This window comes from Arvicanthis niloticus, chromosome 17, assembly GCF_011762505.2.
Source record: "Arvicanthis niloticus isolate mArvNil1 chromosome 17, mArvNil1.pat.X, whole genome shotgun sequence".
NCBI classification, from domain to species: domain Eukaryota; kingdom Metazoa; phylum Chordata; class Mammalia; order Rodentia; family Muridae; genus Arvicanthis; species Arvicanthis niloticus.
In genome coordinates this window covers 43401150-43428409 of record NC_047674.1, presented here as the reverse complement: position 1 = coordinate 43428409, position 27260 = coordinate 43401150, and the positions used below count along the sequence as shown (strand labels likewise).

Below are 27260 nucleotides of genomic sequence, written 5' to 3'. Positions count from 1 at the left end.
GAGTATTTAAAAAGTGGCTCCTAAGCATATCATCTCATAATTTATTATCATGAATAATATGTATATTATATAAAATAAATTATGAATACATAATGTGATTTTTACATATAAATTTTAGAAGATATTCATCTACTGGTTTCATATTTTGAGAGACTCCGAAAACAGATAGGGTTCTGTTTGCAGAGTTATGTCAATGTTTTTTATAAATAGTCTTAACATAAAGCCTGATGGATCTCTTTGAAAATCAAATAAACTAAAAATGTAACAAGTTCATTTGTTTGTTTCATTCATAATCCAACCTTTCTCGCTAGAAGGCTGATGGAAATTTATAGGAAATCAGGGAATTGAATTTAGAGGCTTCATTCCCCAAATTTACCAGCAGAATGTGTGAATGTTATCAAGGGATTGATCTAAATTCCACCCTCTGCCACCAAATGGAGCAAAACAAAGATAAAATTAATTTAAATAGGCTATAGGAAATTTCACAGTATCCCTATATTTTATGTGTGGAGGAGGGTTTTCAACAAGATAAAACACACAATCTTAGTTTTAACAATGAATGTATGCACACATACAAAATCATTTTCTATTATAAGCTGTTACACATGCCCACACTGATGTCCTTTTGTATGACAGTTCTTTCTTATGAGCAATTCACAGTCTTCCAAGTTATGATTAGATAAGGCTTAGGGTAAGCATAATGTTTCAGAACAAAGTAGTTCAAGTAGTCCTGGAATTAAAAATTATGATAATTATCATTTAGCTGGACTTAATTAAGAAACTATAGATATATACATATTAAACAGCCTTGGGTTTTCCTTAATCATTTAATCTCATTTAAACCAATTTATAAGACCAAGTCTAATTCAGCATTATCATACTGATGAAGTGTGGTTTAAGGTAAGTATGTTTTAGTTATTATTTTCCTATGCTCTCTTTCCCTCCCTCGTCTCTTTCCTTCCTCATCCTTCCTAGTCCTCCTCTTCCTCTTTTCTCTCTCTTCCTCTTCTTCTTTCTCTCCCCGTTCCTCCACCCCCTTCCCCCCCCACCACCACTGGCAAAATAAGCATGCACTGGAAAATAAAGAAAGGACTGGAACTCAAACACTAGTTTCCACACTCAATCATTTGGGGACTTAAGGATACTCCAGTAGCTAGAAGCGCTTTCTGCTCTCACACAGACTAGAACCAAGTTACCAACACCCACATCAGGCAGCTCACAACTGCCTGTAACTCCAGCTCCAAAAGGAATCTGATCTTCTCTTCTGGCTTCCTCTGCCCTCCTTGTATATGCTTGCATGCAGACTCACACATACTTTCACAAAATTGAACAAATCTATTTAAAAAAAAAATACTGTTATTCTCTTTAACATACCCAAGGACAAAATCTAGTATGACTTTCCTTAGACTGGAACACTAATTCACTGAAGTGCCTCATAGGCTAAACACTATTCAGAGAAATTTAAATGAGTAGTTTATACACAAGACAATTGGTGCATGCTTTCAACTTGAAGTGAATAAAATAGTTGAAAGTGATTGTATTTTACAGCCTTCCCATTGTAATCGCCAAGTTTGCCTGGGTCCTCACTGTGCAGGCAGCAATCAAAGGAAGCCCAGTAAGTGTAAAACAACATACTGTTCATCATGGGATGATGGTCAAAGGTACAATGTGCCTAGCCAGGCCTTCAGGAGTAGCTGGTCTCATCACAAGTCTGAACAACACTATTAGTACATACTCACCCTTTTGTTCTCTGAAACAACTCAAGTCCACCTTCAAATATAGGTTTGTCCTTAAGTGATACTATTTATTAAATTGTATGTGCAATATTACCCAGCTAATTTGTTTAGTGAGAGGTCTCATTCCATTAAACCAATGATTACCCCACACCAACAACATGTGGTGAAAACCCACTGTTCTGTACAAACTTTCAACCTTGTTTCAATAGAAAAAGTTATGGCCAGAAATGAGCATGATGTTTGAAAACACAGATTAATACTCAGTTTATTGTCAGGCTTGCTCATCATGGACTGTTGTAGATCATTTGAATCTCAAAGATATTAACAAAGGCAACTAAAATGATTTATGAATCCAAAATACTCATTGCCTCCTTGCCACTTGGGGGAATGAATGAGCCCGGAGAATGTCATCGTTTATATCAGAGGAAGGTATACAGAGTATAAAGTTGAGATGTTGACGGTAGACACCACTTGAACCCCATCTTCCCAAATGCAAGGAGCCTTTGTGGATTCTACAGTTGATAAGGGTTAAACATGGTCTCTCATCCCCAGGAAGCAATTGTTAGACACAAGAGCAAAAAAAAAAAAAAAAAAAAAAAAGGTAAAAATGTGACTCAGTATGAAAATTATGCCATGGCTCCCATGGAAAAGCAACCTCAGTGTCATTTGTCTTATATTTGATTTGAACTTGATCTCTTGTCTGTACCAAGTCTGTATACCTTGTCTCCTCCTGCAGTGAAGTTTTAACTTGTCAGCTTTTACTATAAGAGGTGCTCACTAGCTAAAGCCCAGTAGAGTTTACTGCCTCTAAAACAGATGAAATTATCACCCCAATCCCAAAGCTAAGGGGAAATGGGCTGATAAATATCCCAAAATCTCACTGTTTCCAGGACTCAGTCTACTCAAACTTTGTATACAAATGTAACATTTGTCTGAATCTTAGGTGTTTGTCTCAGTTTCATTCTCATGACAGCTAGAGATGAGCTCTCCCCAATATAAAACTGCACTGTGGAAAGCTGGGTATAAAAGATTCATATGCAACCATCACTTAATTGAGTTCACACAAATACACAGTATATCAAATCATAGAAAAGAAAGCATGGATTCTAACCACTTTGTCCTCCTTTGGGAAAACATCCAAGGAAGCAGAGCAGGGAGAGAAGGGAGAGAGAGAAGAGAAACAAGAATGAGCCACACATTAACAAAGTGATCCTATCACAACAAATACATTTCTTCAATGTGTTAAAACGCTTATTCAGAAAAAGCAAACTCTATACTGAAAGCACATGCACACAGGTCCTACCATGTGCTACCGTGTACTGGATGTAAGAACTGGACCGGTTCCTGAGTTTTAGAATTGAGATTAGTAGGTCTACATTTAAAACATTCTTTGGTACCAAGTGTCCTGACACACACCTGTAATCCTAGCACTAGGGAAGCTGAGGCCGAAATATCTAAACATTGGCAGCAATTAATAGTAAGATGCTAAAAATAGCAAGCAATATTTCAAAAGCAAAATCCAAGGAAATCTTCAGAAAAAAATGTCAATTAGCCACATGTTGCCTCTTACTATTGAAAACACTTTATTAAAATACATAAGATGATGCTAAAATTTTATTAAATTCCAGTGAAAATTGTTAAATACAAAATTTAGAAAAAAAATATACTAATAAAGGTGTCACAGATAAACAGAAAAATGGAAGTATTTTAGGCATAACTTATTCCATAACAATAAAAATAGTATTTATTTATATGTATTTCAATATTTTATCATAGGAGAAAACACCTTTATACAATATTATGTTTTTGCGCATAGACAACATTTTAGTCGGGACTGTCTTTAATTTTATTTCTTTAAATTTCTTTCTAAGTTGGGGTGATTTTAGTATAAGAGGAATGAACTCAAAGAGGCCTTATTATCTGCTTCAAAGAAATAAAAGTATTTCCTGGATCAATTTTCTTTAAACAACCTGAATTTGACCCTAACGACTTCGAGATGCCAGCAGACAACTGTGCGGCAGCTGGCGGGCCTCAACCCTGTAATGGGAAGTTAAGCGCTTCGACAGCTGCAGATCCTCAGGCAGCACTAAGTCTCAGCTGGTGTAGACTAACTGTCCCTGCCAGCGCCTTTCAGACTGATAAGTGGTGCAATACCTCCCGGCCTCACCTACCAAAGTCCACTTCCAAAGTATGTGTTTGCAGACACTGAAAGCAGGAGAAGGGGATTCATAAAGACATCTTGTGGGCTCTTCATGTGATGTTGACTTAAATTATTTTTATCCAACTCTCAGAACAAGCACAAAAGGATAATCACTATTCTTTGTCTTAACAGTTAAGGAAACTCTTGGTCAGAGACAACACTCATCTTCTATTGAAGTATAAAATGTGTTTCTCAGACTTCGTGTTGTAACCCGCCTGGAAGAGAATGTAGAATACCCGACGACAATTTACATGACCAACTAATACCTGGTCGACTGGGAAGTTAGTTCTCAATTTTAATTGATTTTTCCAAATTAGAAGAATTTCAAGAGTGGTTAAAGATTTAGCGGTTTAAAATAAGTTTATATCATATTCTATACATGATTAGATTATTGGGCTAACTACTAGGGAATTTTTAAGGCAGTGACCATTACAATTGTTCAATACTAGACTACAGATCTCAGCCAAAGAATTAATTTGTATTTCTCTACAAACAGTTTTACGGTTGTAAGACGGGGAATGTGAGAAGATTATAAATGTATTGCATTGCATTGTGACTTCAATATGAATTGAATACAATATAGACTGTAGAATACGTATGAAATATATTCTGTAGTAAATGTGTGTTGATATGGGTCTTGCATGGTAACATTAGGGTTCTGTTACATTAGAATTATTTATTTAGAATCTTAAAGCATAAAATATTTGTGTTAACTTAAAACTATGGTACAGCAGAAGACCTTGGTTTTATTTCAGCAAAATTAGGAAACGGCCTCAGGTAAGAATACATCTTATAATGCCAACATTTAACAACGGGTCTATTTCATATGTTCCTTAAATACTAAATACTTCTTACAAAAGCATATTGACAAGTATAAACTTGTCAGTATTTCTTTGGCTCGATAGTAAATCTGAAATTATAATCCTTAGTGATACTAAGTTTAAATTTACTTCAAAAATAAATGCTTTAGACAGGTATGCTTTGGGCTTGGAATGGGAGTCATTGATAAAGCTCCACACATAGGCAATGTATCTTATTCAGTGCTGTATTTATCACTATCCCACTAGTTTGCATCTTATAAAAACTCAAAACACAGAAGGATGTATTCCTGTGCATATTACATGCATGCATCAGCCTCGGATCACACATGCATTTTACATGCTTGCAAATGTGGTAGCTTTGTTCAGCTCCTGGGCACCTGCTGTGTTCACGGGACACTCACATTGTTCGATCGCAGAGACACACGGCCTCCACAGCGTGCACAGAACTTGGTGCGGCAATAGGAGCAGAGATGTCCACATCCATCGGCAAACTTTGTTTTATGACAGATCCCACATGTTGGAGCATCATCTTTATGCTCGCCCTGGTAACGCCTTGCTTCCTCTCCTATTTTTCTCACTTGCTCCTTGTAGCTTTCAAACTGTTGATGCAATCTCCTGGGCAAAAGAGATGAAAGAATAAACTAAGTAAATGAAGGAAGACAGACAAATTGAAGTATTCCTAAAGAAAATTAAATTGACCTGTTTGAGGAAAAGCAGCATGTGCAACTCTACTTTCCCCATCAAGATGAAAACCTAAGCAACCTATCCTGTTATACATTTACCTGGATCTTTCTGATCCCAATCAAGAGCTTCTACTCTTAAAACTTCTAGGGCAGTGTCAACCACAGCTGCTAAGGCAAGCCTTTCTCCATAAGAACATTTATAGTAAGATTCAAATACCCCCAAGTCATCAGTTCAAGACCTTTAATCTTAAACTGCTATAAATAGAGCAGCTATTATTAGAACAAAACTCCGACCCACAGAGAGTCTCCCAGATGAAGGATTTCTTACACTGTAAGTGAGAACAAAGAGTGTTGCATAAAGCCTAGGCAACAGTCTTTTCCTGTCTGTCTCACCAGGAAAAAATCCTGGGAAATAGTTGACCAAACTGACCCATTGTGTATGAGCTAGTGGGATGCACATGAGTGTTCCCTAAAACACAGAATGCAGGATGCTATGTTAATTCTGGACATTTATGCTATGTTCCACAAATAACTGCTGAGAGTTGCGTTCTCCAAACACAGAAGGTGGTGAGCTAGGACCATGCTCAACAGTGCCTCAGAACTGGGATTTGGTTATGTTATATGTGGGTTTGTTTGTCTGTTTGTTTTGGTTTGGTTTTGGTTTATATCTCTAAGATCTCCTGAGCAGAACTTTAGTTATTTCTTTCTTCTTTGCCATTGGTACCTTTTCTATTCACATCATCCTTAAAGCAAAATTGTATAAGCTCATATGCAACACAGTTAAATACGTAACATGATTTCCAACTGGAAGGCATGATGATTCCATTTTATAAAAGAAGAATGTATTGCCGTTTTATTTAATGAATGCACAAATACTTAGTTTGTTGATGAATTGTTTGGCACCTTATCGATTTCACATGTTATCAATAATATAAGATCAAGTTAGTAGGAAACTGTCAAGATGACTATTATTTCAAAAGATGTGCAAAATAGCACTTGTGTGTCTTACACCTTCTAGTAAATGAAATGATTGTGAGGAATGGCAGCAAAGAAATATTCCCAATCAAATAAACAGAAATAAATTGTAGGCACAAGAGGAACGAGAATCACATTTATCATGTAGCTCCTAAGTAAGGTCCTAGATGTTAGGGCCACTAAGTCAAATCCACTCAGAAACCAAGTGTGCTTCACAAGTCAGGCTACGGAAGAATTTTCTTATAAATTTATTCTATAATATAGAAAACGATTTAATATGGTTGTCAGTAAACTTTTCAGTAAAAGGTCAGACGATAAATATCACACAATATTTTATCCTTTATGAGCCATATAGTATTTGTTGTAAATACTCATCCCACTGTTCTGACGGGAAAGCAGTCACAGATAGTATGCAAATGAGTGTGAATACATTTAATGCAATTTTTATTTATGAAAAGAGAGACAGCAGGCTAGAGTTGCCTAATGGGTCAGTCTTCACTGCCTGTTCTTCATTAGCATTTGGTTTATGGTAAGGCAGAAGGATTTCAAAAGGAAATCCTCTCCAATTCTTATTTTAAATATACACTTGGGGATTTTATACATTTTGTTATAAATGGTTTTTAGCAATTAGTATAAATGGTTTTAGCATTTGGATCTGTTTGTAGCCTACCTATGTGTGGCTCTTGAGATTGAACCCAGGGCCTCGGGCATACAAAGCACACACTCTAGAACTTAAGCACACAGTCAGTCCTCAAAAGAAATCATCGTACAATGTATAAGATATGAGGCTCTGGCTGCCTCATATATTGGGCAGCCTCATATAATGGGGTAAAACCACTTCCTACTGCAATCTCATTGGGTTCTACTGTTCACCCATAGCTCACTTCATATTCCTTACTAAATTTCATATCTGGTTTTTACTATGTCTATACTTTTTTTCTCTGATATTTCCATTACGATTTCTGTATACATCACCTGTTTTCAACTAAAGACTATAACAGATATACCATTCAGCAAATAATGAAGACATGTGCCTTCTCAATAAAAGCCAACATGCATTTTGTGTATGCATGTGTACATATTTAAATACACAGTTATAAATCCCATAGTCTATTCTGTGGGAAAATGTGTATAATTCACAAGTGAGTTCATAGAAAAGAAAAAAATATAACTCTGAAAAGAAAATCCTCACCTACTCCTATAAGACATTAAAATGATGGTTAAAATGCTCTTAACTTGGATGTTGGGGCAGGAAACAAAATGAGCAAACGCCACAAAGCATAAAATGAAATAGAAACAGCATTTGAGAATAATTCCAGTGCAGACATCTGTCTAGGAAAAGGCACTGGGGCTCGGTCAAGAACCTTGGTTTTTGTTATTCAGTGAAAGTAGGTGCTTTAGACAGGTAGCCAACAAAAACATTAGAAAGAAAATGTATGAAATCCAACTCAGTAGTGGAAAAATATGAAACTCAAAAAATCAATACTAAAGATTTAAGTTAAAGATGAAAACACGAAGCTACGGAGAAGGAATGATTAGTAACTGTAACAGAGATGACAGAGATAACAAACTGATTAAGAATCGGAAGTAGAATGCAGTACACTATGATCAGCAGACAAAGATGGCCATGGCAGATTATTTAAAATCCAGGTACATGAGGTTTAGGAAAGCGACTCAAACAGCACAACTTGTGAGTCCTTGTGAGTGGTCATTTTTATTAAACATAAAGATAGACAGAACATTTGAAGTAACAGAGAAAAGAAAAGATATCTCAGGAAAATATTTAAGACTATAAAAAAACCAAATAAATGAAATATGCTATAATATTTTACAAAGAAGCATTGTTAACCCAGGTAGATGGTTTCACATCTGTACACTCTGCACTCTAAAGCCTGAAGTGTGAAGACTGAGTTTAAACCCAGCCTGGGTTATACAGCAAGAATCATCTGAGTAACACACACACACACACACACACACACACACACACACACCTAATGACAATAAAATAACTTATTATTTAAAAGAATTTAATGTTTTACACGACAATTTTGAACTTAACTGAATAACATATAAAGAACAGAGAATTCGATCTTCAAATTTACAACTCTCCCAATAACTGACAGATAAAACAGATAAAAATACATCACAATAGAGGATATTTTAAGAAAAACACAAAGTTCAACCTAATGGACAAATATGCACAAGCATATATAAACCTATAATATATGTGCACATAGATTGCACTACATAGATACGTTTATAAGTTTCTCCATTAAGCATATTATACCAGATAGCTAAGGGTGATGTGTGCTTCTTTCTGCTTTCCTCTCACACTGTTTAAATGAATAGATGAAGCGCCTCAAAGATCTGTAAAGTCTGTGCCTTAAAAATATTTGAGATATTTTGTTTAAAGTTGAGGGGGAAGTAGTTTGTGATATTAGTTCCTGTGTCTTTCTTCGTGTGTGTGTGTGTGTGTGTGTGTGCGCGCGCGCGCGCGTGTGTGTGTGTGTGTGTGTGTGTGTGTGAAAATTCATACTAAAAAGGAAAAGATCACATCTAGCTCATTAAATATCACCAAATAGCAAACAAAGTCAATAGAATCACAAAGGTTAACACACCTAATGACAACGACATATGCAAAATACCTGGCCATCCACTGAATCAGTTTTCATAAGAAATACATATATTTAACTATGATAACTTTGTGGAATAGTGACATTTTCACTCTACTGACAGGGAAATTATCTTCTTTCTGGGATCTGCTTTCACTTTCTTTCTTTCCTTCTTTCTTTCGTTCTTTCTTTCTTTCTTTTTAACACTTATCATGCTTTTGTTTTAATTTGTGATAGGAATATGTGAGATGTAGACTTAATTCCCCCAGTATTGTCATCATTGACAAAATTCACCAGTGTTGTTTCTTCGCTCTTTTTTCTATTTTTAAAATTTTTTTCTTCTTTATTGGATATTTTATTTACATTTCAGATGTTATCCCCTTTCCTCATTTCCTCCCACCCAGAAATCCCCTATCCCATCCCCCTTCCTCCTGCTTCTATGAGGATGTGCCCCCACCCACCCACTCCCACCTCCCCACCCTCGAATTCCCCTACACTGGGGCATCCAGCCTTCACAGGACCAAGGACCTCCTCTCCCACCTATGCCCAATAAGGCCATCCTCCCCTACATAAACAGCTAGAGCCATAGGTCCCTCCCTATGTGCTCCCAGGCTGGTGGTTTAGACCCTGGTTTAGCTCTGGTTGGTTGGTATTGTTGCTCTCCCCATGGGGCCACAAACCCTTTCAGCTTCTTCAGTCTTCTCTCTAACTCCTCCATTGGGAACCCCTTGATCAGATCAATGGTTAGCTGTGAGCATCCACCTCTGTATATGTCAAGCTCTGGCAGACCTCTAAGGAGACAGCTATATCAGGCTCCTGTCAGCATGCACTTCCTGGAATACACATCAGTGTCTGCCTTTGGTGACTGCACATGGGATGGATACCCAGGTGGAGCAGTCTCCAGACGGTGCCTCCTTCAGTTTCTGTCCCACACTTTGTCTCCATATTTGCTCTCATGAGTATTTTGTCACTCCTTCTAAGAAGGACTCTACAGTCGCCTTCTTAAGATCTGCACTCATATGAAGGGTGACAATAAATGTAGTTTCAACCTGCAAATTAAAGTATTTCTGGAATCGTGAATGTGAGAATTAGCAAGTGATGTAAGCCTTCGCTGAAAGTTGGCTGAAACATATGAACAGAACCTGACCAAAGAAATGCAAGCCTACAGTGATGAACTCAGTTCATGAAACCTGAGCCTCAGTGATGCTCTTTTTCCGGATTCCAATTACTCTTTCTTCAGGAGACTCTCATTCCTCGCTCATTCCCATGTAGCATTTGTCTGCAAACTTTCTTCTTCTTTTTTTTTTAATCAAGTGACTGCAAGATACAGTTTTCTTTGCAAATCTACAACACTGTCTCGATGATTCTTGAGATCTCGGGGTCCACTACTCTTATATACTTCTTCCATTGTGGGGTATCTTAGACCCTGACAGGTAAGCAAATATCCATAGATCATTCATTAGTGAGCACACAAGCATTTCAGTGGTAAGATGAGGTGAAGGCCTCTACAGTCTTACTTTCTGTGACAGAAAAGTTTCAGTAGTTCCAAGGAAGAGAACCACCAGGGCCCAATGTCTTTTCACACAGTGGATACATAAATGACCAGGATAGCTCTTTCCCAATCCTTCCCTCCAAGTCTCAGGAGACCATTCAGATATGCACTATTCATACTTTGTCAAGACCTCCTGTTCACTGTCCCTGGGTGGCCTGTGTTACTAGTGTCATAATTGTTACAGCAATGGTTTCAGCAATGGGCCATGCTTATAGAAGAAAGTAGAGTAAGAGGCTGGGAATTCTTACACCTTCAAATTCACTTCATTCTTTTGGCATTTCTCCCTTTAGGTGCAGGGAATCCCTTCTTTGGTACTGAAAGAAAGATGGTAGCTTAGGTCCTCATCAAGGTCACCAACAGTCTTCCTAACATGTCCCTTCATTTTATGACAGATATTATCAAAGGAAAGCAAGAAAGACAGAAGGAGAGAGGGATAGATGGATATGAGACAAAGAGACACGATTTATTACACCCGTGCCGTCAAAACTGCCTGATAATCTGCAATACTCTAAAAAGTGTTCTCTTAAAACAACCTTAATGACCTTCCTCAAGTCAAATTCCTCTTACAGTGTTCTCATATGTCTTCGTGTCAAGACACAATCTTCAAGATGAAATAGACTTCTGGGACCAAAATGTTGGTAGTAAAACTTTTAACAGCACACATATTTTTTACATCTGATGCTTTAATACTTAAGTCCATTTTAATATGTGATAGTGTTCTACCATGAATAATAGGTAAAAATACAAATATATATATCAAAGGAAAGCAAGAAAGACAGAAGGAGAGAGGGATAGATATATATATTACATTAAATGAGCCAGTAACTATAAAATTGTCTGCAAAATTTATTTATAGTGAGTTCTTTTGATATTGACATATTGTTATTGATTAGCATGGCTGGCAAAAACACAGGTTTCAACTGTGTATCCACAAAAAAATGAAGTGTTATCATGCTATTGAATTTCAAGTTTTCCTGTATGGACATCAATCTGTCTCTATCCCTATGTATAATATCAGTGTGTTATTTCAGTAGCTGTGAATTCAATTCAAGGACTCCTTGACCCCGGTGATGACGAGGAGGTCGGTTCACTTAGCAATGATATATACTATAGTAAGGCTGCCAACAGTTGATAAGACTGCAGTTTGGAGGAATCTTTGGAATTAGCACAGGTTCTCATGAACTTACTTCTCTGTTACATTGTCCATCCTCCCCTTTCTCAAAGTAGAGAATACATCTCACAAAGCAGTAGAAACTAGAACGCATCTCCATCTTTTTATGTCTTGCCTTCACAAAGTCTAGGCACACAGAGCTGGATTATGTAAGAGGAGGAGAGGCCCTACTTCTCCAAGTCCAGGTGGCAAATCTTTTATTTTTCAGCATTAAACTGTCATGAGATGGACATTGTGAATATAACAGTAACCAGGAAACACAAAATTCAGTGTAGGACTAATATTAGTCAATTAATAAATGCCAATTAGTACCACCTCCAAATTTTTCAGGGTTGATTTGCACAGATCAACTGAATTATATTGTGCCTTTGTCTTTTTCAATTATATTGAAAAGATTACTCAAAACTTGAAATTTTTTCTCTTTTTTTCAATAGCATGAGTTTCAGAATTGAAGAATGTTGGCCATGTTAATGTAATTAATAGCTATTTTTTATTACTTTTGTTTTTTTTTTTTTTTTTTTACAGTTTACTCATTACCCTCTCCTGGTCAGATCTCCCACAATCCCACATCCCATTCCTTCTCCCCCCTGTCTCCAAGAGGACATTCCCACACTGCACCCCACCCCTCACTTCACCAGACCCCAGCTCCAGGCCTTCCCACTCCCTAAGGCCTCAAGTCTCTTGAGGGTTAGGTCTTTTCTCATTGAGAGGGTTAAGTCTTTTCTCACTGAGGCCATAACAGGCAGTCTTCTGCTGTATAAAATATCCTGAGTGAGGTAACTCAAACCCCAAAAGACATGCATGGTATGTACCCACTAATAAGTGGATATTAGCCAAAAAAGTACAGAATACCCAGGACACAATCCACAGAACTCTAGTAGGCTGACAAGCTGAAGGGCCCAAGTGAGGATGCTTCAATCTCACTTGGGAGGGAGAAGAAAACAATCATGGGAGGCAGAAGGAGGGAGGAACATGGGTAGGAGTGGGGACAGAGAGGGGAAAAGGGGAACCTGATCAGGTATTGAAAGGGGGACAGGAGAGAAGCCCTAAGGGCCAACAGAAAGAATGGAAACAGGCAACCTTGGGAAGTAGGAGGTGGGGGGACCCTCTAGGATGTACCAGAGACCTGGAAAGTGAGAGACTCTCAGGACTCAAATCGAGAGACCTCAGATGAAATGCCAGATTGTGGGGAGAGAGAACTTGTAGAGTCAACCTCCAGTAGAAAAACAGGGAATCAAGTGGAGGGATGGGGTTGCCATCCCACAGTCAAAACCCCTGACCTATAATTGTTCCTGTCTGAAGATCTGCAGGACCAGGTGGCAGATCTTGAAGGAAACTGATATCTTGCTCCAAGATAAAGGGAAGAATGGGACCTAGTATAGTTTGTATGCAACATTTGAAAAGATTGCAGTTGTGTGAGTGTGGAATGGTATGTGAAAACAGCAGGCATGGCCTATGAGTCTTCTCAACCAGACGAAGAAACACACAGACATTATTGTGTATCCCTTCACCATATTGGTAAATGGACACCATCAAGATCCTGTGAAGTTAAAGACACAGGAAGTAAAGACAAAAGAAATCTTCTAGGGCCCTTACACTAATTAAGAGCTTCTAAAAATCATGTCAGATGCCCAACAAGTGAGGCTTGTCAATGATTAGAAGGCAATAACTTACTTGTCTAGTAGTTTTAGAGGCATGCTTTTTAAAATGTTAACATCAGACTTTCTGTTGAAAGTAAATCAATAGGTTTTTTTATTCAAGCAATTTACAGTCTATATAGAAAACGTACTGACTGTGATACATTTGTTAAGAGAATTTCTTTCATTAACATAATCAAAATCTATATTTTAACAAAACACTGAACACTGCTGTTATGAAAATAAGTATAAAATTCAAATATTATCATATATGTATGCATATATTATGCTTGTATGATGTCTGATCATTCTTTCTAACACCATGTTCATGGATTTAAATGTGTTGTTTAAAACATTTAATAATTCTGATCTTCACTAATGATGTTAGTCACTCAGTTATTTCTTTTCTGGTTCTGGAGGTCCAACAGGGTATTGGGTATGTCAGACATTGTGAATTACATCAATACCTGGATGATTTCTTTTTAAGTTACTATAGTTCAAAAATAATTTTCCTCTTATATCTAAAAACATGACTTGTCTGTAGTTTAAAATAAATATATAAATGGTGCTTAATGCAAGTGTCCAGCAGGTGGCACTGCTGGCTTTTATTTTTACATTTCCTTCTCAGTTATTTAAATTATTTTTTTTTGAAAACATCTAATGTGTTAAGGAAAACTTGTACAGCCAGCAGGGGTGTAACTTATCAGAAAAAAAAATGTGTGTTTATAAATGACTGAAAAAGAACAAGAGATATTTATAAAAACTTTCAATTCCTGCCCCTTTAAAGAAGATTTTCATTCTATGTACAATTAATACTAGCCCATATGTATGTACACGCACACACACACATGCATGCGTACTCATGGACATATATACTATATATTTTAGGTTTGGTTGTATATTTCCTACCACCTATGTGTCATCATTTCATGTCTTCGTCTTCCGTTTAGCAATGTTAAAACACAGTTCAGCCAATCAGTATCCCACAGAGCTCTGAGAGCACTGTGAGAGGACACTTAGGGAGAGCAGGAGCCTAGCGGGTGATTAGCTATTAGTGTTATATTGTCTGTTACTTTAGCCAAGCATTTATTTTTAATTCCATTTTCAATTTACCATAGGATGCCACTCCTGAGGAACCACTAAATGGAGCTATCTCAGGACATGGAGCCTCACTCGCAAGCCTTTAAAGTTTGGATCCTCTTGCTTTCCCTAGGCTTTGTGCTCCAGAATATAGTGAGGCTTATCAGGTTTCCATGATAGTTCTTCAAAACACTGTCACACAGTGTCACACACTGTCACACTGTCACAATGTCAACTGTGGATGTAAGAGAGTTCTACCCCTGAAAACCTGCCACAAGAAGGTGAACTGCTTAAAACTTCGATAAACAAGTTTTCTGATTTTCAGTACAACTCAAGAGAGGAAAACCATGTTAAATGAGGAGAAAAATTACAGGAGGAATTGATAAGGAATACGTTTTAAACATGAATGATGATAAATGTTAATAAAATAATCGTAATAGGGAGCTGGAGAGATGGCCGGGTGGTTAAGAGTAGTTACTACTTTTACAGAGGACCCAGCAGTACCCTTAGGACAGTTCACAGATATCTGTAACTGTATTTCAAAGGGATCTGATGTCTCATTCTAAAACCAACTAAGCATATGATGCACTTACATATATGCAGGTAAAACACACACGCGCACACACACACATGAAATCATTAAAATTATAATAGTAAATGCACTGCTGGCACCTTTTTATGATATATGTATCAAATGACACATAACAGGCAAGCTCCAGGTACTGGCACCTTAGTCAATGGTGGTGTAACAGGTATAATCAAGACCTAGTGTTAAGTAAACCATTCATGTCTACATCTTCTGCATGGCCAAGCACAAAATAAATCTTGCCTTTGCAAGATTAGGCTTGACTAATTTTACCAAGCTCGCTATGTTGTAGAAAGAAAGAAAATTAATGAACCAATTACACAATGCGATACTTTTGGAAAAGAACATTTCTAACTTTTGGACTTATGTCTGAGGCTGGCCTACTTGGTCAAAGGTAGATCAGATCTACATTATAGTTCTTAGCTTCGTGAACCTAAAGACTCATTTAAACCTATTTTTCAATTTCTCCCTGGATGGCCTTCGATAATAATAGTAACCAGGCAGACTTGCTGGGAAGTTATTGAGATAATCAATGTTAAGTGCATAGTACGATGTCCAGGACATGGGAGAGCTTGGTACATATGAGCTATTATTATGCACAGACAGGGATAATACATGAGGGATGAAAGCACTCTGCTTTTAAGTTTCTGAATACGCTTAGCTAATAACTTTGGGAGGCAGCCATGACTGGAGTGTTTCTTGGGATCTGAGTATCAGTAAGGCCGACTTGGATAACTTATCAATAGACCACCAGTAACAGCCAGAAAGGGCATTTCTTCGGGTGAAAGTCAGTCTGAAAGAGAAACCCATGAGATTAAATTGTTTTGATGAAAGCCTGGGAGATTCAGCCACTGGGAGAGATCACATACATTTTTAGAAAACATTCCTAGTACTTTTTTTTTTAAATGTTTAATCCTACTGCATAATTCCCGAAGAAGAGGAAGAAGAGCAGGAGAAGCAGGAGAAGGAAGAGGAATAAGAAATAAAAGTATAATGAGCTAGTATTTTTTAAAGTATTACCAATTGGTTAATTTAGACTTAAAAATACAAACTACCTCAATCATAACTGCTCCATGTACTGCCAATTTAATCAATGATTGTGTCAAAGAGATGATCAATACAAAGTGTAAACTAACCAGTTTGTATCTGTATCATCTATGAGGACAAGCACATTGATAAACATTGCCTTCTAAAAATTCCAGATTGATCAATAATATTTAGAAAACTGCTAATATACCAAACACTTGTTGCCTTTACTTTAGCAATTTACACACTTCGAGTTCATTCTTCCTCTTAGAGTGTGGAGAAAATTTGTTCATTTTTTTTTCTTTTCCACGACAAACTATTAGCTACAACAATGTGTCTACAATAACCTTTTGGTGATATTTGGAGAAGTAATAACTATCTTTCTTTTCATCGCTAGCCCAGAATAATTAGTTTAAAATTGTGGTGGTCCTGTAAAGCTCTCTATACTGCTTTGTTTCTCAGGAACCACAGAGTCACACAGAATAAAATACAAACTGTGGTGTTTTTATTTGCCTGATGACCCTGCCTTCCAAGACACCTTTTCCTCCTGGTCAAGTTCTTATTTGCAGACTTCAGTTGTCCAGATCTTGTTCAGTTACTTACATCAATCCAAGCTGGTCCGATCAGAAGTTCTGCCTCACCTTGTTACTCTCTAGTGTTTGGATGATGAAGCTGGAGCTATCTTACTCTGAACATAGAAAGAAAAGTGTATTACCTGTGCCCTATTCCAAAGAAGTGAGTGCATTGAGGCTTTCAGACATTACATTGGACAGTGGTGCCACACACCTTTAATCCCAGCACTTGGGAGAGAGAGCAGAAAGATGGTCTCTGAGTTCAAGGCCAGCCTAGTCTACAGAGTGAGTCCCAGGACAGTCAGAGCTACACGGAGAAAGCCCCTCTTGAAAAAAGTAAATAAATAAAACAAAAGACGTCACTACATCTTCTGTAAAATGTTCATCCTATCCCTGTTAGGGGGTTACAGTGAGAGGTAAAATAGGTAATAAACACAAGGATTTTACAGAGGTATTGAACAATTACTAAGCCCTCAGTGGAATACTAGCTGCTACGTAATACAGGGCAGATATAACGAGCATAAAATCAGAGCCTATATTTTTCCCATTCTAGTAACATGTTAATAGATAGTGTAAACAAGATGAAGAACTATGGAATAAATGATCTAAATCGACTCAGAATCTTAAAAGCAGCCCCTTCAAATATCCTGCTTTTAGAGCTTAAATTGAATATCAGAGGAATAAGAAATTTATTCTTCAAAGGCTTCCTCTTTTTGAGTTTTAGAAGCAGAGAAATGCAAGCCTCCTGGATTTCCCTTGCAGTGTCCTGAATCAGTCAGTACATCATAGGTACAGTGTCTTCTCAGGCATTCTGGAGTGCATTTCAAGAAAAGTGACAAGATGCAATTTCCTTTCCACTATATTTGCTAATGATGACATCTGTTTTCGTCCTTTAATTAAGATGTACTCTTAATATGCACATAAGACCAGCTATCATCTAAATAATGTAACAAGTGTTGCAAATAATGAGTTATTATATGCCTGTGAAAGGAAATGATAAACTAAGAATTTGAAATGTTACTACAAATGGGGAAGCTAAATTTCCAAAGAATAACACAACTTTTAATATCCTCATATGTATACATAATTTAGACCTGTCCCTTGTGAACTAGAACCTGTACCACTCCTTAATCAACTCCAGACAGCCTCTTCTAGCCTTCCAGCCATACCCAGAAATAATTAGTCTATTTTTAAATGTAACCATCTTATGTTATATTTAGACACTAACAATGTGTCATATCCAGCTTTCATTAATCACACAAAGCTAGAAATACCCGTTTTTACTTTTTTGCTATTACATTGTATATGGAAAATTTTAAATCACCAATCATTTTGAATATGAACTCTTTTTTAGTTCGTAGAATATGTCAACAACTCTGGACAGAAAATTGTGTTGTCTGTCGCTGTAATGATCCAATTACAGGAAGCATGATCAAATTCTCAATCAACGAAGTAATTAATTTTGCAGTAGTCAAAAAGAAACGTTGCTACATTTTACTTGTAAGCAATGCCCAATTCTACAGAGCTCCTGCTCAGTTTGAGGACTTCATAATTGCTTGCTGTTAGATTAACCTTAAAACATGGGCTCTATCCCATTCTCTTGTATAAAGAGGCCCACAGAACAACCAACCAATGAATATCAGAAATTGAATTAAACTGAAAGCAATTAAGTACAGTGACATAGGAACACACTCTGACAAGGAGAAATTTTCTGATCCTTCATCTTCTAAAGTTTTAATGACCTTTGACCTTTGTAGAATGAAATAAAGTAGCCTACTGAAAATAGGTATATTATGCAGGGTAAATATCATAGCTTAGTATCAGCTGACATCGCTGAAGACTGAACAAGTTTGTTGTTCTTTAGGTATACTTTCTACAGCATGAATAGAGTAGCCAGGAAATACAACATTAAACTGTTAAAATTTGAACCAAGACTTGAAGAAGGCAAAGAAGCCAGGAATAAGGGGTCTCTCGGCGAAAAGGATAGGAAGAGCGAGGGTGGATGTGGGAGCTTGAGTGTAGCATCAGGCATGCCCAAGGGAAGAAGAGAGGTTGGGGACTAGAAGTCTTATAGCACATCAACAAGTGCTGTCTCTTACAGTGGGTGAGCAGGAAGAATCTGAATGTAAAAGTGTCATGAATGGGCTTCTATATCCATATGTTTATTGGATTCTAGTGGCTCTGTAGTATTTATTTTTATGTATTTGTTTATCTCTTTGTTTATTGAAATGAAGATTAATCACACTGCTTTTCCCTTCTTTTTCCTTCCCTCACTCCTCCTCATATACTTTTTCCTGCTTTCTCTCAAATTCATGGCTCCTTTATTTTTGTCATTTTACACACAAACACACACACACACACACGCACACCATAAATGTATATTCCTAAATATATAAGTGCAATTTGCTCAATCTACATAATGTTATTTGTATGTGTGATTTCAGAGATGACCATTGGTATTGGATAACCAATTGGGGGGGGTGGTCTCCTCACCAGGGAAGACTAGTTCTCCTGTTCTTCCTCAGTGTTCCGTAGTAGCTTGCATTTTTTGTCTATGTTTATGTGGCTAGTAAGGTCATGAATCTTGGTGAAAAACCTATGAGCACCACTTTACTAAACCAACATAATTCTTTCTTTAATTTTTTTTTTTTTTTTTTTTTTTTTTTTTTTTTTTGTTTTTCGAGACAGGGTTTCTCTGTGTATCCCTGGCTGTCCTGGAACTCACTCTGTAGACCAGGCTGGCCTTGAACTCAGAAATCTGCCTGCCTCTGCCTCCCAAGTGCTGGGATTAAAGGTGTGTGCCACCACCGCCTGGCTAGCATAATTCTTAACTGCATTCTAACTTTTTATTCTTACACCCACGGGTAAGTATACCTCTCATTCACCATTTCTTTTTCCTTTGCAACAGACACAGACCATTACAAAAACAAACAAAAAACAAGAACAAACAAACAAACAAAAAACCCAACCAACCAAAACGCTGTGAGATAAAGGCTCTTAGAAATGTCAGAGAAGCCACATCCATGAAGTGTCGACAACATGGCTGCCTAAAGAAGACCTAAATGAGGATGCTATAAATAGGCAGGCTAGCATGGGAGAGGGAAAAGAGCACATGGCTCAGAGGGGACAGGAATGAAAGTATAGATGGCAGTCATGCGGCTTCGGAGCATCTGGCTTGGAAATGACGTAAGTGTGACTTACATCACTCAGCTATTCTCTGTCCCCTCAGCTTGCTTTGGATCTCACACCGCCAATACAGAGAGGCGAATTGCTATGTGCATGACTATCATAGGCTGTTGAGGCTTCATTCTCAGGTTGTATTTCCCATTTGATACCATGCTTTCTTCCTCAGTGTCCAAACAGGGATCATGCATTGCATCCACCATGGCTTTGTCAGGCTCCATGACATAGATAGATTATCATCTCTATCAGATGGGAAAGCAGAAGCTGACATCTTCTCGCTTCACAGTAAAACAGACCCAAGTGCAGTTGAAGTACTTGGCACCTATGAAACTCCAAAAGCATTGCAATGACCATAGGAGGAAGGTACACCGGTATCAACAAAGTTCAGGGTGCTTCATTCATTTAGAAGTGCTAGGATGCCATACTAAGCAGATAGCATAACACACACCTATCCCATGTAAGAGAGCCTTATAGAAATACTGTTTCTACTAATTCTAATCCCACTGGACATAACTTTTCAATCCGTGATCCAGTGAAAGTAGGGATGGTAGTTCTCAGAATGAAGATTCTATGGGAAAACACAATATATTTTGTAATTCTGTATGGAAGTTTTGAAATGAGTGCTGAATCCAGGAAACAGAAAGAGCATCCTGAGTTTGAGGCCAGCCTGGGCTGCATATAGAGGTTCAAGCCAAGTTTGAGTACACAGTAGGACCCCTATTAGATCACAAAACACAGATATTGAAAGTGTATAGGCTAAATTTTCTGCATAAACTATTTTTTGTTTATTCTGTAATAGGTTTTTTTTCCTCCCTTAGGTAGTCACACAAATTGAAATTGTAATGTTCTGATGAAGCCAACTCTCAAATACATTAAGTGCTCTAGGAAGTGCAGTGTTTACTTGTGTGTGCCTGTGTGTGTACGTATGTATGTGTATGAGTCTATGTGCTTGTGTGTGTATGAATACATGTGAGTCTATGTGCATTCATGTGTATATATGTACATGCATGAGTATATGTGTATATGTATTTATTTGTACATGACTATATGTGCATGCGTGTATGTATATGTATGTGCATGTGTATGCATGTATATGTGCATGTGTGTGTATATATGTATGTGTGTGTATGAGTTTATGTGTGTGTATGTAAGTGTGTGAGTATATGTGCATACATGGGTATATATGTATGTATGTGGGTATGAATGTTAGCTTATGTGCATTCATGAGTATGCATGTATGTGTGTGTGAGTATATGTGCATGTGTTTGTATGTATGCACATGTGTGTGAGTTTATATGTGTGTATATAAGTATATGAGTGTATGTGCATGCATGTATACATACATGCATGTATGTGTGTGTTTGTATATGTGCATGTTTGTACTTATGCATGTGTGGGTATATGTATGTGTAAGTGAGTATATGTGCATGTGTGTGTCTGTATGTAGGTATGTGTATGTGAAGGCATATGTGTATGTGTGTGTGCGTGTGTGTGTGTGTACACTTTGATCCACTTTATTGCAGAGCCTCAGGTGTTGATCTTAATGCACTTTTTCATTATTCGGTACTGTAAATACAGACTTGGAAGGAGTGAGAAGCTGTCAGATGCCAAGGAGATGCTCCCACAACAAGCAGAGCCCTCTTTTCTTCTGGATTGTTCATTTGTTTGTCTAGTTTAATTTTGTTTTTGTCTCCCTTAAATTTAGAAGTAAGTTTCCATCTAATGTATGATGCATGTCGCTGACTTCAAGAAAGCCTGGGATAGCAGTCTGTCTCAATTCTCTTGCTTATAGAAATGCAGGTGCGTCTGAACAAATGCTTGCTACATCTTATTAGGGGAGCTCAGGTCTCAGACAGTGGCATCAGAGACTGGCAGGGCCCTACATAGTGAGTGCTGGGCATCACTGCTTCAGCTACTGGTAGCTCTGTGAAACCAGCCTTGCCAGCTCTGTAAGCAGTCTTGCCAGCTTAGCAAGAAAATCTTTTCATGATAAAAGGTAGGTTTGTGATAGGGATGAGAGATGTAGTACCAGGCACTGGGAGTAGGAAGAAAGAGAGAAGAAAAGCAGGCTCTGTGTAACTCCATGTACAGAGAGAGACAACATTTCATATTAATTACTCACATCTAGACCCTGGTGTGTTCAGTATGGCTCCTGCCTAAAAATAATTTAAATAGCCCGGCTGGGAGCACCTCTGATTGGTCACTGCTCGCAACCTGCTGCTTACCTTTCTGGGTTATCTGTGTGAAGACATTTTAAAGGCTGCTCTAACTGTACCATCTGAGCATCACCGACTGATCAGATTCCGGGCTTCATTTAGAAATGCCCTCAGCTCTAGAGGAGGGTGCATGAATTAGGATAGCTTTCATAAGCAGATATCCTTCAAAACACAGGTTTCTGAGGGTGGCTTTAGCTTTGAATGCCTTCATAATAAACAGACTGCCAAAGGCACAAGGCAAGGTGAGAGTGTCTTTTGAAAATTCTGTGTAACTCTGTTATCACCTAAATGATGGCATCCTTTCCCTTACATTCCAGGATGGCTGCCCAGGGGAGTAGTGTTGCTTCAAAGCTCTGTGGTCACCATACCTTGCAGAAGGACATTCCCACCAAACAAAAGGCAAGATTTTAACAGAGCCTGTCAGCAGTTGGGTGGGTATCATGAAAAAAAAAAAAAAAGACATTTATTCTCCCTGGGATTTATCTCTGTCTTCTATAAACTGAGAATAATAATTATTCCCTCTTAGGAACATAGAAAACACTGGTGTACAAACTGCCACTTAGATTCCTTTTCCATCTTCTGTTTTTAGAAGAATGTGGATTCTTCCTATAAAACCGGATAGGGAAATACCCCCATTAAAGTAGAAGACCTGATGTGGAGTCACAGGTTTGCATCTCACACTGTGAAACCTCTTGGCACCTCTACAGCATGTTCCTCTATTTTTACAAGAGGAATAAAGCTAGGCCACTTAGAGCCATCACTTATTAATTCATAAATTGAATAAATAATGACTGAGCATCTAGAACATGCCAAGTGGTTACATAAACAGAAATGGAATTCTCCGTTCCTAGGAAGAGTTGTACTCAACTCTGATTGGCAAGTGCTAAGACATGTTTAAAGGAAGGATATGCAACAGACAGAAGGATACAGTAGCTCTCAGGGTGATGAGACAGGAAGAAGTAAATGGAAGCCAGTCATTGAGAGAGGGAGGCAAGGCCATAGGAATAAGAAAATGGGGGAGTGCTTTAGTACATGGTGAAATCCCAAAGATCAGGAATAAGTGTTCTTTGGTCCGCCTTGGGAATAAGATTCCTGTCCGACAGAGGAGTGAGGTCAAAACCTGGGCAGAATAAAGCTTGAGGAAATGCAGAAAGAGTAGGTGAGGATGAAGATGAGGTCACAGACAAATGATGTCAGGAAGACCTGAGAGCCATAGAGATTTTTTAATTTTCTCTTAAGTGAGTTGAAAGCTCACCACAGGGTTTTGAGTGACAAGTTGAAATGATGAGGTGTGGAGCTTTTTTTTTTTTTTTTTTTTTTAAATCCATCTGTTGTGTGGGGGAACAGACTAACAGTTAAGGAGACCAGGGTGGGTAGGAGCTACAGATTCTTTGAAAGAGTGCTTGTGGTAAAAAGGAATTTCCAATGGATGATATTTTTAGCCATTGCACCAATGAAAAGAATTATGATAGCATGTCTCTGGAGCATACTTTAGCTCTAACACGTATTAGTTCTGCAACATTAAGCGAGTTATTCTAACTCGTTAAACTCTGATGTTATGGACTATTATGTTTGTCCCTCCCAAAAGCTATATGCTGAAGCCTTAATCTCCAATGTTATGGTGCTTGGAGGCAGAGAATTTGGGTAGTAATCAGGGTTACCGAATCTTCCCTACGTTGGTGATGGGTATCTTGTAATAGAGAAGATAAACCAGGATTCTGTTTCTCTACTATATGAAAGCATAAGAAGGCAGTCAGCTATCTGCAAGATACAAATAGAACTATTTCTCACCAGGGAACAGAGTTGATGGTCTCCTTGTTCTTCTAATTTTGACCTCAGATTCTGGGAGATACCCGAACCAGGAAATGGATGCTAATTTGTTAGGATGCCTGCACTAATGCCCTCACTCTCCTAATATGTCAAATGGGGGTAGGGTAATATCAGTATTACTGTAGATTTAAATGAAAAAAAAAGCTATTAAAAGGTTTAGTGCCATATCTAACAGGTATGTTCGTCCTGTGACCTGCACCCCAGGATAGGTATGAGTGCGACACAACACAACACATTTGTATACCAAAATCTCAAGTCACAATGTTAGCAGATCCGTTCCCTTGGGAGTACTTATTAAATAATGAATGAACAAACAGGTCATACACTCAAAAGGATCACATATAAATAACTATAAAAATATATCTTACTGGCATCATAACTTTTAAAAGTAAGCAAAATCAACGTAGATTTTTTTTTCAAATCATTGCTAATTTCTTTCATTCTTGTGGGGAAAATGTCTTCATCTCCTGGGTTACTTCCCTCCCCCCTTTTTCTGTGGATATTTTAAATGTCTTGCTAGTCTAAAAGAATAAACCTCATGGTAGAATGTTTTGAAATATTTATGATATGAAGTCATTTTTAAGCTACTGGAGATACAAAAGAGAGTAACACTTCACTGGCTGGTTTTGTGTCAACTTGACACAAGCTAGAGTCATCAGAGAGGAAGGAGCCTCAGCTGAAAAAATGCCCTTATGAGATCCAGCTGTGAGATAATTTCTCAATTAGTGATCAGTGCCTGAGAGCCCAGCCCATGGTGGGTGATGCCATCCCTGGGCTGGTAGTTCTGGGTTCTATAAGAAAGCAGACTGAGCAAGTCACGAGCAAGGCAGTAAGTAGCATCCCTCTATGGCCTCTGCATCAGCTCCTGCCTCAAGGTTCCAGCCCTACTTGAGTTCCTGTCCTGACCTCTTCCAAAGACATGATATGACCTGGAAATCAATTCAGTCGAATAAGCCTTTTCTTCCCTAACTTGTTTTTTTGGTCATGGTGTTTTGAAACAGCAATAAAAACCCTAACTAAGACAAATACTTGAAGAAAAATATGGAGCACGTGTTTTATTTTATGAATCAAAGCAACTTTGTGAGCACAGCAATATTCATAGATTCATAGAGTTAACAAAAGAGGAGAGTATAGTTCAGAGAAGTCAAGTGCACCAAAGAAACAGAGCTGAATACACTAAGGCCACTTCCTGCCTAGCACAATAGTGGGTTCTGTGTGATTGATACGGAAAGACATCCCTTTCAGACAGCCATTTGATCTGGACACCAGAGTCAACATGCTTTCTTGGTGAAATTAAATATGGGAATTTTTTTTTTTTAATAGTGAGAAGCAATCGGATGCTCTGGTTTTAAATTTCACAGGAAAAAAGAAATGGTTAAGAACCATGTCTGATATGTGGTTTGCAGTTCAAAATCCATCACTTGGCATGAGATGTATTTTTATCTCTATGAGGTTTTTTTTGGCTTGTAATTTGAATTCATCTCAGTAGAAAATTCATGTTGCATTCAGTGTTTTTCTCTTTATTCTGCTAGCAATGAATCTCAGCTTTAACCTTCAAGTATTTGTTCTGATTTCGTGGAGATAAGTGCTTAGCTCTGGCAAAGATATGATTTGCATTTTATTTGTATGAAGAACCAATACTGATTCACACAACAAGAGACATTTAGAGTGACAAGAGCTGGGATACAAAGGATGAGATTTCCAGTCTAAATTATGCAGGTGCTAAAACACAGGAACAAAACAAACAGACACTGGAATGGCTGACGAAAATATAAACGCAAGTGTAGAAAGCAGCCCGGGTTTAAAGAGGCACCACGAAATATTTCATGGTATTTTCTTCACACGTGGGGCTCTTGAATACCCTTTTGAATGCCCAAAAAGATATTTCCATCTTCATGCTGCCTTCTTTAAGTGTTCAAAGTGCAACTACTGCCTTACATTTCTTAAAGAGAACAAGCAGTAAGGATAACAACAACAAAAACAAAAATGTGTTTGGCTTCTCGCCTGAACAGTGTGAGTGCTTCTGTCTATTTTATACAACGGAAGAACAACGCGTATGGCCAGTATTTGTTTGAATGAGTATTGGTAACCCTTTGAATGGAATGAGGATCGGCCATGAAATTTCCAGTAATTCATGTTCTGAGGAATTGCTCAGAAATTGAGGTACCTTAGGAGGATGACGTCACTGATTTTCCCACTGGGGGACAAGGAGTTCCTTCAGGGCAGGGATCCTGTTCTTCATCTCTGTAACCCCTTTTACCTTGCTTCCAGTTGTGGCTTTCTGACAGTAGATGTTACTTCAGTGCTACATAAATAATGGATGAAGAGACATTTGTAACAGTATTTTTTTTCCTCTCCATCATTCACATCTAGTGTCTGCTCTCCTGCTACTTGCTCACACTGCTCCCCTTATTTAGACCCCCCTTGGCCTTATCTCTGCCTATTCAAATTTAAGCCATTCTTTTAAGCTCCATTTAGTTCAAAATATCTTTGCACAAACACAAACACCATCTTCTCCATGATCATGGAATTTGAGTTTGTATGCCATGTACCCTGGTGTCTGATACATTGATATATCATGCACAAACTTCCGTTCTTTGTCCCTCCCCCGAAAGGGTCTCCTTCACATCCTTCCCGGTTAGACTGAAAGAAGTGCTCTGCAAATGGCTGATGCTGAGTGATTATAAAAACATGTGCACAATGTTTCGAAATTAGTCTCAGATATACGTTACAGTGAGAGAGATGTTTTTACAACAGCAACACCCTGATGAAAGTTTCATTATGATCTTCAGATGGCTCCCTGAAAGTTAGAGGGATATCTTTTAAGGCACATGATTGTACTATTTACAGTAATTACTGTGGGCATATTTTGTATTGGTTCTAGTGTTCCTGTGTTTTCAATTGCTATAAATGGCTTTCACCTTTTGGCTCATTTAGAATAAACTGAATTCTTTGTCCACGCGATAGTCATCCAAATAGTTGAAAACTCTTCTCTGCTGTTTCCCCTCCAAATCTTCTTTGCCTTCAGGCTAAGTCATTTGTCATTTGGCTTGATTTCATATCCCTTTACCATCCTGATAGTCGCTCTAAAAAATGCTTCAGATAGCTATTCCATTATGAAAGTAGGACACCCTGAACCGGAATAAATTATTAAGGTGCATTCCCACTATTCCACATTTATATACTATGCTTCTGTTTATAACTCTGTTTCAGAATACTTTTGGAAAGTCATGATTATACAATTGATATATAATTGAACTTCATATCCACTAAATCCTTTATGTCATTTTTTTTCAGATTTCAAAAAATTAGATTCATCATCATTCATGATTATCTTATTTGGATCAGCATATTTTTAGTATTTTACCTGTCACGTCCTG

The 27260-nt window shown here is 37.8% G+C and overlaps 1 protein-coding gene across 37 annotated transcripts in view; it reads right to left on the bottom strand.

Moving 5' to 3' along the window:
* Rims1 (regulating synaptic membrane exocytosis 1) overlaps window positions 1–27260 on the bottom strand; it is a 468064-nt gene that overhangs the window by 252066 nt on the left and 188738 nt on the right. For 30 of the 37 annotated variants that reach the window (XM_076915149.1, XM_076915147.1, XM_076915179.1 and 27 more), the window contains 2 exons: window positions 5159–5372; window positions 2848–2859 (listed from right to left, as the gene is read on the bottom strand). In XM_076915149.1, the coding sequence (XP_076771264.1) occupies window positions 2848–2859; window positions 5159–5372 (226 nt within the window). The remainder of the gene's footprint in view (window positions 1–2847; window positions 2860–5158; window positions 5373–27260) is intronic. The other 7 variants (XM_076915148.1, XM_076915161.1, XM_076915196.1 and 4 more) reach the window with 2 other exon arrangements.